Source organism: Rhineura floridana, chromosome 3 (assembly GCF_030035675.1).
Source record: "Rhineura floridana isolate rRhiFlo1 chromosome 3, rRhiFlo1.hap2, whole genome shotgun sequence".
Classification (NCBI taxonomy): domain Eukaryota; kingdom Metazoa; phylum Chordata; class Lepidosauria; order Squamata; family Rhineuridae; genus Rhineura; species Rhineura floridana.
The window spans coordinates 85,938,250-85,951,921 of record NC_084482.1 but is presented as its reverse complement, the minus strand read 5'-3'; the positions used below and the strand labels follow the sequence as shown (position 1 = coordinate 85,951,921).

Sequence of the window (13,672 nt, the reverse complement as noted above, 5' to 3'; positions counted from 1 at the left end):
ATCCATCTTTGTTGCTGGAGGCCCAGGTGACCTCAGTGGCTAGGAGTGCCTTTTACCAGCATCAGTAAGACAAGGTCATTTCTGGACTAGGATAGCCTGACCACAGTTGTCCCTACATTGGTCCATACTCCAGGCTGGATTACTGTAATTGCACTCTATGTGGGGCTACCCTTGAGGTTGGTCCAGAAACTATAGCTGCTACAAAATGCGGCGATGAGACTGCTCACTGGGGCAGGGTATTGACAACATGTCACCTCACTGCTCAAAGAATTGCACTGGCTACCTATTAGCTACCAGATTAAGCTCAAGGTTCTGGTTTTGGTGTACAAAGTCCTATACAGCTTGAGACCAGGACACCTGAAAGACCGTCTTATCCCTTATGTACCCAGTCAATCACTGTGCTCTGCAGATGAGGGCCTCCTGCAGATACCATCTTATCAGGAGGTCCGTTCCGCACAACATAGGAAATGGACCTTTAGTGTAGTGGCACCTACCCTTTGGAATTTCCTTCCCTTAAATTATTATTATTATTTATTGGATTTATTAGTCGCCCATCTGGGAGGTTGTCCAGCTACTCTGGGCGACGTACAGCCAAAAATATAAATTACATTAGACAATAAACATAAAAACATTAGCACATTAAAATCACAACCAATAGCTACAGAACCTAACCCACCTCAAAAGCCTGTTTGAACAGCCAGGTCTTCAAAGTTGGCTCATCATAGAGGGGGCCTGGCGGAGGTCATTTGGTAGAGAATTCCATAATCCCAGTGCCTACAGCAGGAAGGAGAACACCACCATCCAGGGAAAGAGAGCCGTTTGCTGCTGCTGCTGCTCAGCTGCTGCTTGGCTACCACCACCACCGCCCTTTCCCGGTTGGACTTCTGCTCTGCGGGGGTCACACCTTGCAGGACCAGGCCCCACGTACTCAGCCAGCTGTGGCTGATATCATCCACCTGTCCCTTCTCTGGAGAGAATACATAAGCCGGCTGGATGAGGTGGCTCCTGCTTGGTCTGCCTTTTTCTGGGTCTTCAGTTATGTGCCTGGGAGAGAGGACTCAGAGTCAAGTGGGGAGATTTGAGGGGTGCCCAATTAGTGTAGTGACGGGTAGTTGGAGATATGGCATTGTGAGGAGGACTTGCCAGGTAAGGGGAACGCGGCCCAGGCAGTTAATGGCTGTGCCTTGTTCTGGTCCTCCCCACACCCGCAGGTTTGTTGGTTGCCCTATCAGCCAGCTGTCAGGCCTCTGGATGCTGCTCCTAAATGCCAGATTGGTGCATAATAAGATCTCCCTTATTCACGATTTAATTGTGGATGAAGCAGCCGATCTGGCATGTATAACTGAGACCCGGGTGGGTGAGCGGGGGGGAGTCAGTCTCTCCCAGCTATGTCCACCAGGGTACCTGGTCCAGCATCAGGGTAGACCTGAGGGTCGGGGAAGGGGGGGTTGCTGTGGTCTATAGGAGCTCCATCTTCCTCTGCAAGCATCCTGTCCATATGACTACTGGTCTGGAGTGTTTGCACCTTGTGTTGGGTCAGCGAGACAGACTGGGAATTCTGTTGGTGTATTGCCCACCCCGCTGCCCAACAGACTCCCTAGCTGAGCTGACGGAGGTGGTCTAGGGTGTACTGTTGAGATCCCCCAGACTGTTGGTTCTGGGGGATGTCAACATCCATGCCGAGGCCACCTTATCCGGGGCAGCTCAGGATTTTATGGTCTCCATGACAAACATGTGACTGTCCCAATATGCCATTGGCCCAACACATGTAGCAGGGCATACTCTAGATTTGGTGTTTGCATCTGGACATGGAGATAGTGATCTGAATGTGGGGGGCCTTACATCAGTCCCTCTGTCATGGACAGATCACTGCTTGCTGAAGTTTAGACTTACAGCGGCTTTTCCCCTCTGCAAGGGTGGGGGACTTATTAAGTTGGTCCGCCCCCAGAGACTAATGGATCCGGATGGCTTCCAAAGGGCTCTGGGGAGTTTTCCGGCTGATAGGGCTGGTGCTCCTGTCGAAACCCTGGTTGAACTATGGAATACAGAAATGACCCGGGCAGTTGACATGATTGCTCCTGAGCATCCTCTCCTGTGTAGAGCTCGTACAGCTCCATGGTATACCCCAGAGCTGAGAGCGATGAAACAATATAGGAGACGGATTGAGTGCAGATGGAGGCAAACCTCTAGTGGATGCAATTATACATTGGTAAGTGCCTATGGTAAGCTGTATTTAGGGGCAGTGAGGGCAGCAAAAAAACAATATTTTCCTGCCACTGTCAAATCATCAATGTGCCACCCAGCAGAGCTCTTCAGAATTGTCCGGGGCCTATTACACTCTGGCCCCAGGGACATGGTAGAACCATTGGAGGCCCCTGTAATGAATTTGCTAGGCACTTCCAGGATAAAATCTTTAGCATCCGCCAGGACTTAGACTCCAGTGTTATAGCAGGTGAATCAAGCCAGGTATCCAGAGCACAGCCTTGTCCCGATTTCTTGGATGAGTTTCAGTTGGTGCAGCTTGAGGACGTTGACAAGGTGCTTGGACAGGTTCGTGCAACCACTTCTGTGCTGGATCCTTGCCCTTCTTGACTAATAAAAGCTAGCAGGGATGGAACAGCTGGCTGGGCCAGGGAAGTGATTAATGCCTCTCTGCGAGAGGGGGTGGTCCTTGGCTGCCTGAAAGAGGCAGTAGTGAGACCACTCCTGAAGAGGCCCTCCCTGGACCCAGAAAATCTTAATAACTATAGGCCGGAAGCAAATGTTCCATTCCTGGGCAAGGTCCTGGAACGAGTGGTTGCAGGCCAGCTCCAGACACTCTTGGGTGAGACCAATTATCTGGATCCATTTCAGTTAGGTTTCAGACCTGGTTTTGGCACGTAAACAGCCTTGGTCGCCCTGTATGATGACCTTTGTCGGGAGAGAGACAGGGCGAGTGTGATTCTGTTGATTCTCCTAGGTCTCTCAGCGGCTTTCGATACCATTGACCATGGTATCCTTGGGAGTGGGAGGTACTGCATTGCGGTGGTTCCGCTCCTACTTGGCAGGTTGCCTCCAGAAGGTGCTGCTTGGGGAACATTACTCAGCACCCTGGACTCTCCAGTATGGGGTTCCACAGGGGTCAGTTCTGTCCCCCATGCTGTTCAACGTCTACATGAAACCACTGGGTGCGGTCATCCGGAGCTTTGGAGTGCGTTGCCATCAGTATGCTGATGACACGCAGCTCTGTTTCTCCTTTTCATCCTCTAAAGGTGAGGCTGTCAATGTGCTGAACCGGTGCCTGGCTGCGACAATGGACTGGATGAGGGCTAATAAACTGAGGCTCAATCCAGACAAGACTGGGATGCTGCTAGTGGGTGGTTCTTCTGACCGGGTGGTGGCTGTCCAACGTGTCCTGGATGGGGTTGCACTCCCCCTGAAGGAGCAGCTTCGTAGCTTGGGGGTTCTCCTAGAACCATCTCTGTCACTTGAGGCTCAGGTAGCCTTGGTGGCACAGAGTTCCGTCTACCAACTTTGGTTGGTGGCCCAACTATGTCCCTATCTGGACAGGGATAACCTGGCTTCAGTTGTCCATGCTCTGGTAACCTCCAAATTAGATTACTGCAATGCACTCTACGTGTGGCTACCTTTGAAGACAGTTCGGAAACTGCAGCTTGTGCAAAATGCAGCGGCCAGATTGGTAACAGGGACCAGACGGTCCGAACATATAAAACCGATTCTGGCCTGCTTGCATTGGCTGCCTGTATGTTTCCGAGCTCAATTCAAGGTGCTGGTTTTGACCTATAAAGCCTTACACGGCTTGGGTCCACAATACCTGATGGAATGCATCTCCCAATATGAACCCACCCATACACTACGGTCAAGATCAAAGGCCCTCCTCCGGGTACCTACTCCAAGGGAAGCTGGGAGGGTGGCAACAAGGGAGAGAGCCTTCTCAGTGGTGGCCCCCAAATTATGGAATGACTCGGCTGACGAGGTGCGCCTGGCGCCAACACTGTTATCATTTTGGCGCCAGGTCAAGACTTTCCTCTTCTCCCAGGCATTTTAGCATGTGTTTTAAATTGTTTTTATATTGTTTTAATTTTAAAATTGTGTTTTAAATTGTTTTTAAAATATGTGTTTTAAATTGTATATTTGTTTTAATGTTTTTGATTGCTGTAAACCGCCCCGACAGCTTCGGCTATGGGGTGGTATACAAGTGCAATAAATAAATAAATAATAAATAAATAAGGTGGGGGCTACAATTGAAAAGGCTCTCACCCTAGTCCTCACCAGTCTAGCTGCTTTGACTGGTGGGATAACGAGTAGGCCTTTCGAGGCTGATTTTGTTGAGCGGCACCTATGATGGTGCTGAAGGCATTCCTTTAAGTAAACTGGGCTGGCACCATATAGGGTCTTAAATCTTAAAGCCAATACCTTGAATTGGGCCCGGAAAACTACCGGTAGCCAGTGCAACTCCTTCAGCACTGGAGTGATATGATCTCGGCGGCGGCTGCCTTTAAAAAGGCAAGCCTCCTCATTCTGTACCAGTTGCAGTTTCCGGACCGTTTTGAAGGTAGCCCCACATAAAGCGCGTTACAATAGTCTAGGTGAGAAGAGACCAGGGCATGTACCACCGAAGGGAGCAGATGGTTGGGAAGGTAGGGGCATATCCTCTGTATCAGATGGAGTTGATATAGTGCCACCCGGCTCACAGCGGAAACCTGAGCCTCCATAGACAGCTGGGAGTCAAGAATGACCCCCAGACTGCAGACCTGGTCTTTCAGGGGCAGTTGTATCCCACTGAGCACCAGGTCGGTATCCCCCAATCTTCCCATCTCTGTTATCTTTTTGGTGCCTACTGAAGACCTTTCTCTTTCAACAAGCCTTTTAAGTTGAGACCTTATCACAGTCTGCATCTGTGCTGGAATTGCTTTTTAATAAGTTTTTAAACCTTTTCTCTTTTTAAAAAGATGTTTTTAAAGCTATTTTAAGAAAAGTTTTTAAAGATGTTTGTTTTAATATATTTTAAAGTCTATTTTATGATGTTTTAAAGTGTTTTAGTGCTTTTGTTTGCCGCCCTGGGCTGGGTAGGAAGGGCGGGATATAAATCAAATGATAGAAATAACAGAAAGAAGACAAATCTAGTTTGGCTCTAAGTGAAAGAAATATAGAAGGCAAACTATATAGTTTATCTGTGGAAGTGATGTTTAAGACTTAGGATGGGGTGGGATTTTTATGCAGAAAGCAGAATGGGAGGGAAAGTCTATACACCCCCTCCAAGTTGTTGCTCTTATCAAAACTAGAGCTACCTACGACTGCTTTAAAATAATAAACAACAGTTTGGAGATCTGGTCATGATTTGCGCATGTTTTGGTTCTCAAGCAAGCTACTCTCTTTCACCTTCCGTTCCCAACTACAATACAGGATAATACTAAACTGCTCTACAGAATTGTTGTAAGGATTGCAATGACAATATAATGCATGAAAGCACTTTCAACATTCAAAAGCTAAACATTGGGTTTGTTAAAATGTAATTTAGAAACTTTCTAGTCTTTTTGACCATTATTATGACCAAAAAGTTCCAAAGTGATATTGCATATAAATTTCAGCTCATTAGTAAATGAGTTTAATTCCCTAGAAAACAATTATACAAAGTGGTCGACATCTGCCATGTCAAAATATGCAGCAAGTTTATCCAGTTCCCAGAAAATTGACACTCCCTTTTCACAAAAGATCTATTTTGGCAAGGATTGCTAGTTGTGGAAATGCCACTCAGTACTCTTTTTGGAATAATTTCACTAGACCTAAGGCATTATTAGAATAATCCAAAGAGCGTGGGGATTGGTGGCAAGCAGTACTTTTTAAAAGGGAAGTTAAAACCAAAGGCTTTTTCCAACTTGTTTTGTTTTTGAGGATTTATTTTCCATTAATGACACTGGCTTATGGCTACAGTACTGCTAGATTTTAGACTGCGTGAGAGGGAATATACATTGAAAGTATGTTTTTAGAACATATGCTTGACTACTGATTTAGCTTCTTTTAAAAAGCCATTTCTTTTTAAGGCTGCAATCTTTTATACTCTTACGCTGAACTCATTGGGACTTATATCTGAGTAAACATGTGCAAGATTACACAGTAATTGTGATTGTTCTTGGTACATATTCCAGACTTCTAACATTTATCCAGATATGTTATGTGCAAGCTCATTATTTTACAATACATTGGCTAAAGCTTAGCATTTTACAGAAATTAAAACATTGTTGCCAAATGCAGTTGAATCATTGGTGCCGCCTTCATTTTTGCACTCACCAGTCTTCGTTTTGAGCAATGAATGCTGGCTGGCATATTGGACTCCTATCTGAACGCCTCACACAAGTTGTAGTGATGGCGAGAACTGGGCAGGATGGCCCTTTTTATTTATTTATTTGTTAGATTTTTATACCGCCCGACTAGCATAGCTCTCTGGGCGGTGTACAACAAAGTGCAATATATACAATAAAATTCCATAGTAAAATACAACAACAATGTAAAAGAATAAGGAAACTAAAAGCAATTACAATGCATGTTAAAAACTAAATTAAGTTAGATTAAAATGCCTTAGAAAAGAGGAAGGTTTTGACTTGGCGCTGGAAAGACAGTAACGTCGGCGCCAAGCGCACCTCATCAGGGAGACTGTTCCAAAGTTCGGGGGCCACCACTGAGAAGGCCCTAGTTCTAGTTACCACCCTCCGAGCTTCTCTATGAGTCGGAACTCGGAGGAGGGCCTTCGATGTAGAACGTAGTGTATGGGCAGGTTCATATCGGGAGAGGTGTTCCAGCAGGTATTGTGGTCCCGCGCCGTATAAGGCTTTATAGGTTAAAACCAGCACTTTGAATCTGGCCCGGAAGCCATTGGAGCCATTGGAGTGATACGGAGTGGGTGGGGAGAAAGAAAATTGTCTGTGTGTCTTGTGTAAGTTGCAGAGGAAAGCACCACCAGTCAGCCTTCTTTTTCATCTTCACATTTCTTCTGTGATTTTAAATATTTAAAAGCAATATCATGTATTTTGTTGCTTCTCTGATAATGTTTCCTGTTCTTTAAATGTGCAATGGGGCATGATAAATAATCCTCTAAGTAGTATATCAATAAGTTCTGTATGGATTCAGTGGTTTCTCAATAACCTGAATTAAGAACGTCACACAGCCTTGTCAAAATTAACAACACTTGGTGCTTTTTAATAGCTCAGCAGCTATAATTTTAAGATGCAGAAATGATAAACTTCATGAAATATTTGGCATATGGGAAAGTCCCATAGTTTTTTGTATCAAAGTTCACTTGACAAATCTCTGAAGGAGTTGTGTAGTCACTTGTAACGACCTATACATTAAGATAAAGAAAGTTTCCCCGCAGAATTTAGGATTTGACTTCTATCCTTTAATGGAGATACCTAATTCCAAAAAGATTCAAGTACCTGAGTTTCTGGGTTTTTTATACAGCAGTTCCAAAGCTTAAAACATATCTAAATTAAAAACCTCCAACACTCTTATTGTTTAACCTTCATAAAACACAACGCTATAGTCACCCTTGTTTTAAGACTGGTGCTCACAGCTAAAAATCAACACAAACATGGGGGAAAGAAAAAGGCATCTGCTCTCACCTTAATTATATGCAGACAAAATCAAAATTAATTTATAACTCCAATGCCATTTGTGTCTTAACATTTTTGTGAAGTAATTAGCTGTCTCTTACCAGAGCTTGGAAAAGTTACTTTTTTGAACTACAACTCCCATCAGCCCTAGGCAACATGGCCACTGGATTAGGCTGATGGGAGCTGTAGTTCAAAAAAGTAACTTTTCCAAGCTCTGCTCTTAACTAAGAAGGGAATAAAATATTGTTTTAACCTATTTATTTTGACTGTTTTGGATTTGCTGCTTGAAGAGGAAAACAGAATCTTACAAACTGAAAAAGGGTTGTTCATTTATTTACTCTCATTAAATTTTGTAAAAGCTCTTGAGCCCATTGTGAAGGCCTCTAGGCACAATTAAAAATGGATTGCTTCTCTAATCAACAGTGAAGAAAGGGGCCTGACTGTTTTGCAAATAACTTCTCAAACATAGTGAGAAACACTCTGAATAACATTTCCTTCTTCAAAGATTTCTGCCGAGTAAGGTAAGAATAAAGGGAAAGACTATAGAGATTTTCTCCTTCTACAATCCATTTAAAGGAGGATCCAGGGGAGAGTAAGGAATGACAGGTCAGCTTATTACTTTTTCTGTATCATTTGATGGAAAGCATAATTAGAGCTAGATTTGTTGAGCACATAGAAAGAACAGTACTCAGTCAAAATCCTTGGGGAACCTTGCGGCTTAATTTCCTCCATTGTTTATTTCTACTGTCTGCTTCCCCTTCTTTATCTGGTTATCAGTTCATAAGAGGACCCATCCTCTTATCACAAATTTACTTGGAAACTGTTGGTGAGCAACTGTGGTGAAAGCTTTGTGGAGGTCCAGGTACACAATGTTAACCAAATTAATGCCAATTCACATACAGTAATTGCAAAATCTGGGTGAGACAGGATTCTCTTTACAGAAGCCATGTTGATTCTTTCTCACCAAAGCTTATTCATTTAACTTGTTCATAAATCAGTTAGAGTTAAGGATGAACAGTGAATTTCCCAAATGACACTTGAAAGGCCCACAAAATATTGTGGCATAACCTTTCATGGAATGACAAAGTGGGCTTTGGCCCACTAAACCTTGAAGGTGCCACAGGGTATTCAAAAATAGTTTAAGCAGATGCACCCTGTAGTACCTCTTATTTTAACAGAAAGTGTTTCAGAACATTGTGTCACAAAATAAGGAAAGGTAGTTTAAACTGAGAGCTAAGTGGTGGTGATGAATGGACAGCAGATGCATTTCACTTGTAGAATATGGGTATATTTTGCTGGGGAGCTATGCACCAGCACAAATTTCTAGGCACTGTTGCTCCTATACCTTGTATATTTATCCTGAAAAAGGGTGATTAAGGCAGTGTTATAATAATTGACAATAAAAGCAGCAGAGCTGATGAGGAAGCAGGAGATGATAAAATGCCTCTGAGGTTTTTGTAAACATCCAAGAGACAGAAACACCACCTGACATTCAAAAGCTCTGAAACACCCAATGCAAATTGCTGGGCACCAGTTAATCAACATGCATCACAGCACATAACTAGCATTTCTCAAATGCTTTCAAGCATAAGACCTATGAAACAATAATTAAAGAATCATCAAGTCCTCTATTTTTAAATGACAGAGCATACTGAAATAATTATTCAGTGGGAAATCCAATAATTAGGCACATAGATAGGTGGGTATGTGATGGGCGTGCAGACTGCATGGTGACTTGCCTGCCTACCGGAACAGACTGCAAGTATCATGAGTTGTCTGGATAGCCAGGTAGATAGCGCTGGGGAGGAGTCAGTGGTCATGGTATATGTTTCCCTATGAGGAAAAGTTACAGCATTTGGGGCTTTTTGGTGTAGAGAAAAGGCAAATAAGAGGTGGCATAATAGAAGTGTATAAAATTATGCATGGCATGGAGAAAGCAGATAGAGAAAATTTTTTCTCCCTCACTCACAACACTAGAACTCATAGACAATTCAATGAAGCTGAATGTTGGAAGATTCAGGACAGACAAAAGAAAGTACTTCTTCACACAGTACATAGTGAAACTATGCACTCCCACAAGAGGTTGTGATGGCTACCAGATGGCTTTAAAAGAGGATTAGACAAATTCATAGAGGATAAAGCTATCAGTGGCTACTAGCCATGATGGGTATGCTGTGCCTCCATAGTCAGAGGTTACATGTTTTCTGATACCAGTTGCGGGAAACCGCAGCAGGGGAGAGTGCTCTTGCACTCAGGTCCTGCTTATGGGCTTCCCATGGGCAACTGGCTTACCACTGTGAGAACAGGATGCTGGACTAGATGAACCATTGGCCTGATCCAGCAGGCTCTTCTTAAGTTCCTATGTGAGAAAATGTAGTTGTGAAGTCCTAGAAGACAAATTTAGGTTGCTAGGTAGCAGGATAAAGGCCAAGACCTTCTCTGACATGATATCTGTTATAAACACAAACATAGCTAGACAAGCAGAGCTGAGGAATGTCAATGAGACATTTGTGTTGAGAGGAGGGATTTGAATTTGTTAGGTACATTTTGGGACAAGTCATGCCTGTTCAAAAGAGATGTACTCCAGGGTGCTTCCGGACTGCTGGTGCTTAAACTCAAAAAGGGGAAAGAACAACTTTTAAACTGATTTCAGGGGTAAAGCTGTAGGAACTGAGGAGCATCTGTTTGAGATTGAAAATGTTTATGATTGTACAAATGGGGCTTGGGCAACACTAGACAATGAAAGTACAGGGATTAACTCTGAACTTAAACCTGCAAGAGTGTTCTTTTATCACTGAATTCCAAAGTCAGACTGAGTTTACCTTGTTTTTTAAAGAGGTTGCTGCAAACTATTTCCCTCATGGATTGCACTTTTTGCTTCTGTAGCTTTTCTGGCGGAATGCAAGTATAAAATTCATGTAAGAGCTGGCTGCAAATAAACAGAAACATGAAACATGTGTAAAATTAAGTTATACAGTAGGGCTCTGCTTACCGGCACTTCGCTTACCGGCGTTCCGCTAATGCGGCGGCTTTCATTCCCTGTTTTAAAGCCGATTTTGTGCTTTTGCAGCATTCTGGCGTCATTTTCGCTCAACGTGCCAAATTATACTCAATGGAGTTCTGCTTTACAGTGATTTCTGCTTTATGGCGGGAGTCCGGAACGGAACCTGCCATATAAGTGGGGGCCGCCTGTATGGTACTTTTTTTTTATGGAGCTGCTAAAACGTATCATGGTCTTCCAAACACTTTAAACTTCGTAATGTTTGCCATGCAGCTTTCAAATGGGCTCCTACCGGAATGAAGAGTGGGATATAAATCTAATAAAATAAATAAAAATAAACTGTCATAACAGGGTAACTGAATGACAGACTTTGTCCCATATTGTTGTTTTTTCCATATCTGGAAAATGCACATGCTTCTTAGGCAAATTTCTTATGACAATTTAGTTTGTGTCTGAAATCAGACAGGACTTCAGCACCAGAATTAAAGCTCGCCCCAGCAGTGCACCGTGGATATATGAAGTGTGAATTTACCTAAATGAACCAATACCAGCATATTCCTGCCAAAAGTAAAGACATCTAGACACCTAGGACCCTGAGTTCTGAATGTTAGCTCACCTAAGTAACTTGACATCAAACACTGTTTCTACATCTTGGAGTACAGAAGGAATATACTTCAATGCAGCTACCTAAAACAAAGAAAAAGAAAACACTGGATTATTTTATTGTAAATGTAATAGATAAATAAATATTGTGTCTTTCATAAACACCTATAATCTAAAGCTGATCCAAGTAATTTTGTGATACTTACAGCCTACTGCTATGAATTTTTATTTTTATATTTACAAGTAATATTCATTGGATTACATTGAAACCTTAATATTCTGGAATATCAATAATATAAATACAAAGGATTGAGTATGGATTTCACTCCAAGAGGCAGGAGCATCACCTGAACAGAATTCCATTCAGAATGATCCCACCAGTGGAGGCCTTTTTTGCTGATACTCCATTCCCTCATAGTTCCAATCAACACTTTCTACACCCTCCACAACAGTGTGGGAGATGGCATTATGGACCACAGGGAAAGTCATCCCCCTCCCAACCTCTGAGATCTTTCCACTGGCTCAAAAGCCTTCAGTGGACTGAAGAAGCCTTTCCAGCTGCAGGAGGGAAATTCTGAATCCAGCCCAGAAGAGCCAGAGAAATCACTCACAATAAAAGTGGCTAAGGACTGTGAAGGACCAGTCCCTAACTATGTTCCCACACCTACCTTGGATATTAGATGAAAAGAAATTGAACATTGCTTAAAATAATAAAATCAACTGAAATTGAAACCAGCATTATAATTAATATTCTGTGCTCTGGGTTCTCATATCTTCCCAAGCATAACTGAGACAGAGCACAAACTAAAAATGTAGCTAGCAGTTATTATATCACTAGCATCTGAGCCTACAAGAAGAATTAAGAGCGTTTTGGCCTTGTAACAGAATCTTTCATGGTGGAGGACCCAGAGAAGCCCCCCCCAAAGAGAGATTTTGAATCGCAGAAAAATTATAAAGACGTATATACAGATGACCATCACATAGACTATGGAAAAGGGAGGGAGAATAAGAAGTTGCACACAGCTCAACACTTTTTACCTCAAGAAACTATTCAAACCAAAGGTGGCCTGGACCCAGAACAATAAGTAGGAGATACCTAGCAACAACCCATTTTAGAAAGAAACACAATGATAAGAAAGCCTCACTATAACCTTTCAATGAGTCTCTAAATGAAACACATATATATATACTTTTTAATAAGTCTTTTCCCTGCCAGCACATGCCTCAGATTGTTATTTGTGCACATAGGTGCACCATCTTCCTGCTATGGTGAGAAGTATTATATTTTTCTTTAATCTATACTAATTTATACATTTACATCTATACATGTATAATGCATTTCCTCTTTTTTTGGCAACGCAAAAGTGGCCACCCTGAACACTGGGGAGAAGGGAGGTTTAACTCTTTCGTTCTGCCCATATGGTCCCTGTATTTTTCCCCATGTGAGCAGATCTGAATTGGGAAAACTACATAAGTTGAAAGGAATAACCTCTTTCTTCCCCGGGCTGCCTTGACATCTACGAAATTGTAGAAGAATCTGATCATCCATCTCCCATGTCCCACCTAATTTGACTCTCAGTTATCTGGGTGAAGATCAGATCCATTTTCTCTATAGTAGAATATATTACACATGCAAGTATGTGACATTCAGAAGAACACAAAATGCCAATGGCCTGCTTCTCTTACATCACCTCTTCCTCACACATCCCCCAAAAAATCACCAATCCAGACAGTAAATGCTGCAATCCAAAAATGTCTCAGTTTTGATGGATATGCTTTTTACTAGTCTGGCTAATATGAACTGCCCTCTCCCCAAAGCAGACAGTCAGACAGTGCAATTTGATTCTATTCGGTGCTTACACTTACGTTTACCTGGAAAAAGCATGTGATAAACCTCTGAACATATTATCTATGCACATGGATGTTGCATATTTATGAGATGAGTACTTGATATATATAGACTACTTCCACCACAGCGTTAATAGTTTAGCTGAATGCATCACAACAAATTTGTGAATGAATATGAAAAAATGAATGTGATGACAATTGCGCAGATTCATTCACGTTTTTTAATAAGAAAGCAAGTCCATGTGCAGTCCTACTGTTAGGGGAGCAGTAGACCCACGAAGCATTAAAAACATGGCACAAAAGAAATGGTAATTAAATCTCAGTTCAATTTTTTGCACATGAAAAATGTGAAGCATCTGAAGTTAACAGACATGATCACAGACATTGTCATCATGGTGTCCTAAGCAACAACTAGCAGAAAAGGAATGAAAAGTTCACTGGAATTCATTGGGAATATTTTTGTAAATTTCTGATCATTTGCCCCTTGGAATGAAGAGTTCCTTAAGTTGCACTCGAGGGTAGGTCAAGGAACTTGAAAAGCAGGCCACCTGAGTATGACTGTCCCTTAAGTGACTGTCCCTATCCACCCTCTTCAAACAAAAAATAATCT

The 13,672-nt window shown here is 42.6% G+C and overlaps 1 protein-coding gene across 2 annotated transcripts in view; it reads right to left on the bottom strand.

The window, feature by feature from the left end:
• The window catches only part of DOCK2 (dedicator of cytokinesis 2), a 459,036-nt gene that overhangs the window by 363,689 nt on the left and 81,675 nt on the right, over positions 1-13,672 (bottom strand). For both annotated transcript variants that reach the window (XM_061616811.1, XM_061616812.1), the window contains exons 24-25: positions 11,228-11,298; positions 10,433-10,539 (exon numbers count right to left, since the gene is read on the bottom strand). In XM_061616811.1, coding sequence (XP_061472795.1) covers positions 10,433-10,539; positions 11,228-11,298 — 178 coding nt within the window. The remainder of the gene's footprint in view (positions 1-10,432; positions 10,540-11,227; positions 11,299-13,672) is intronic.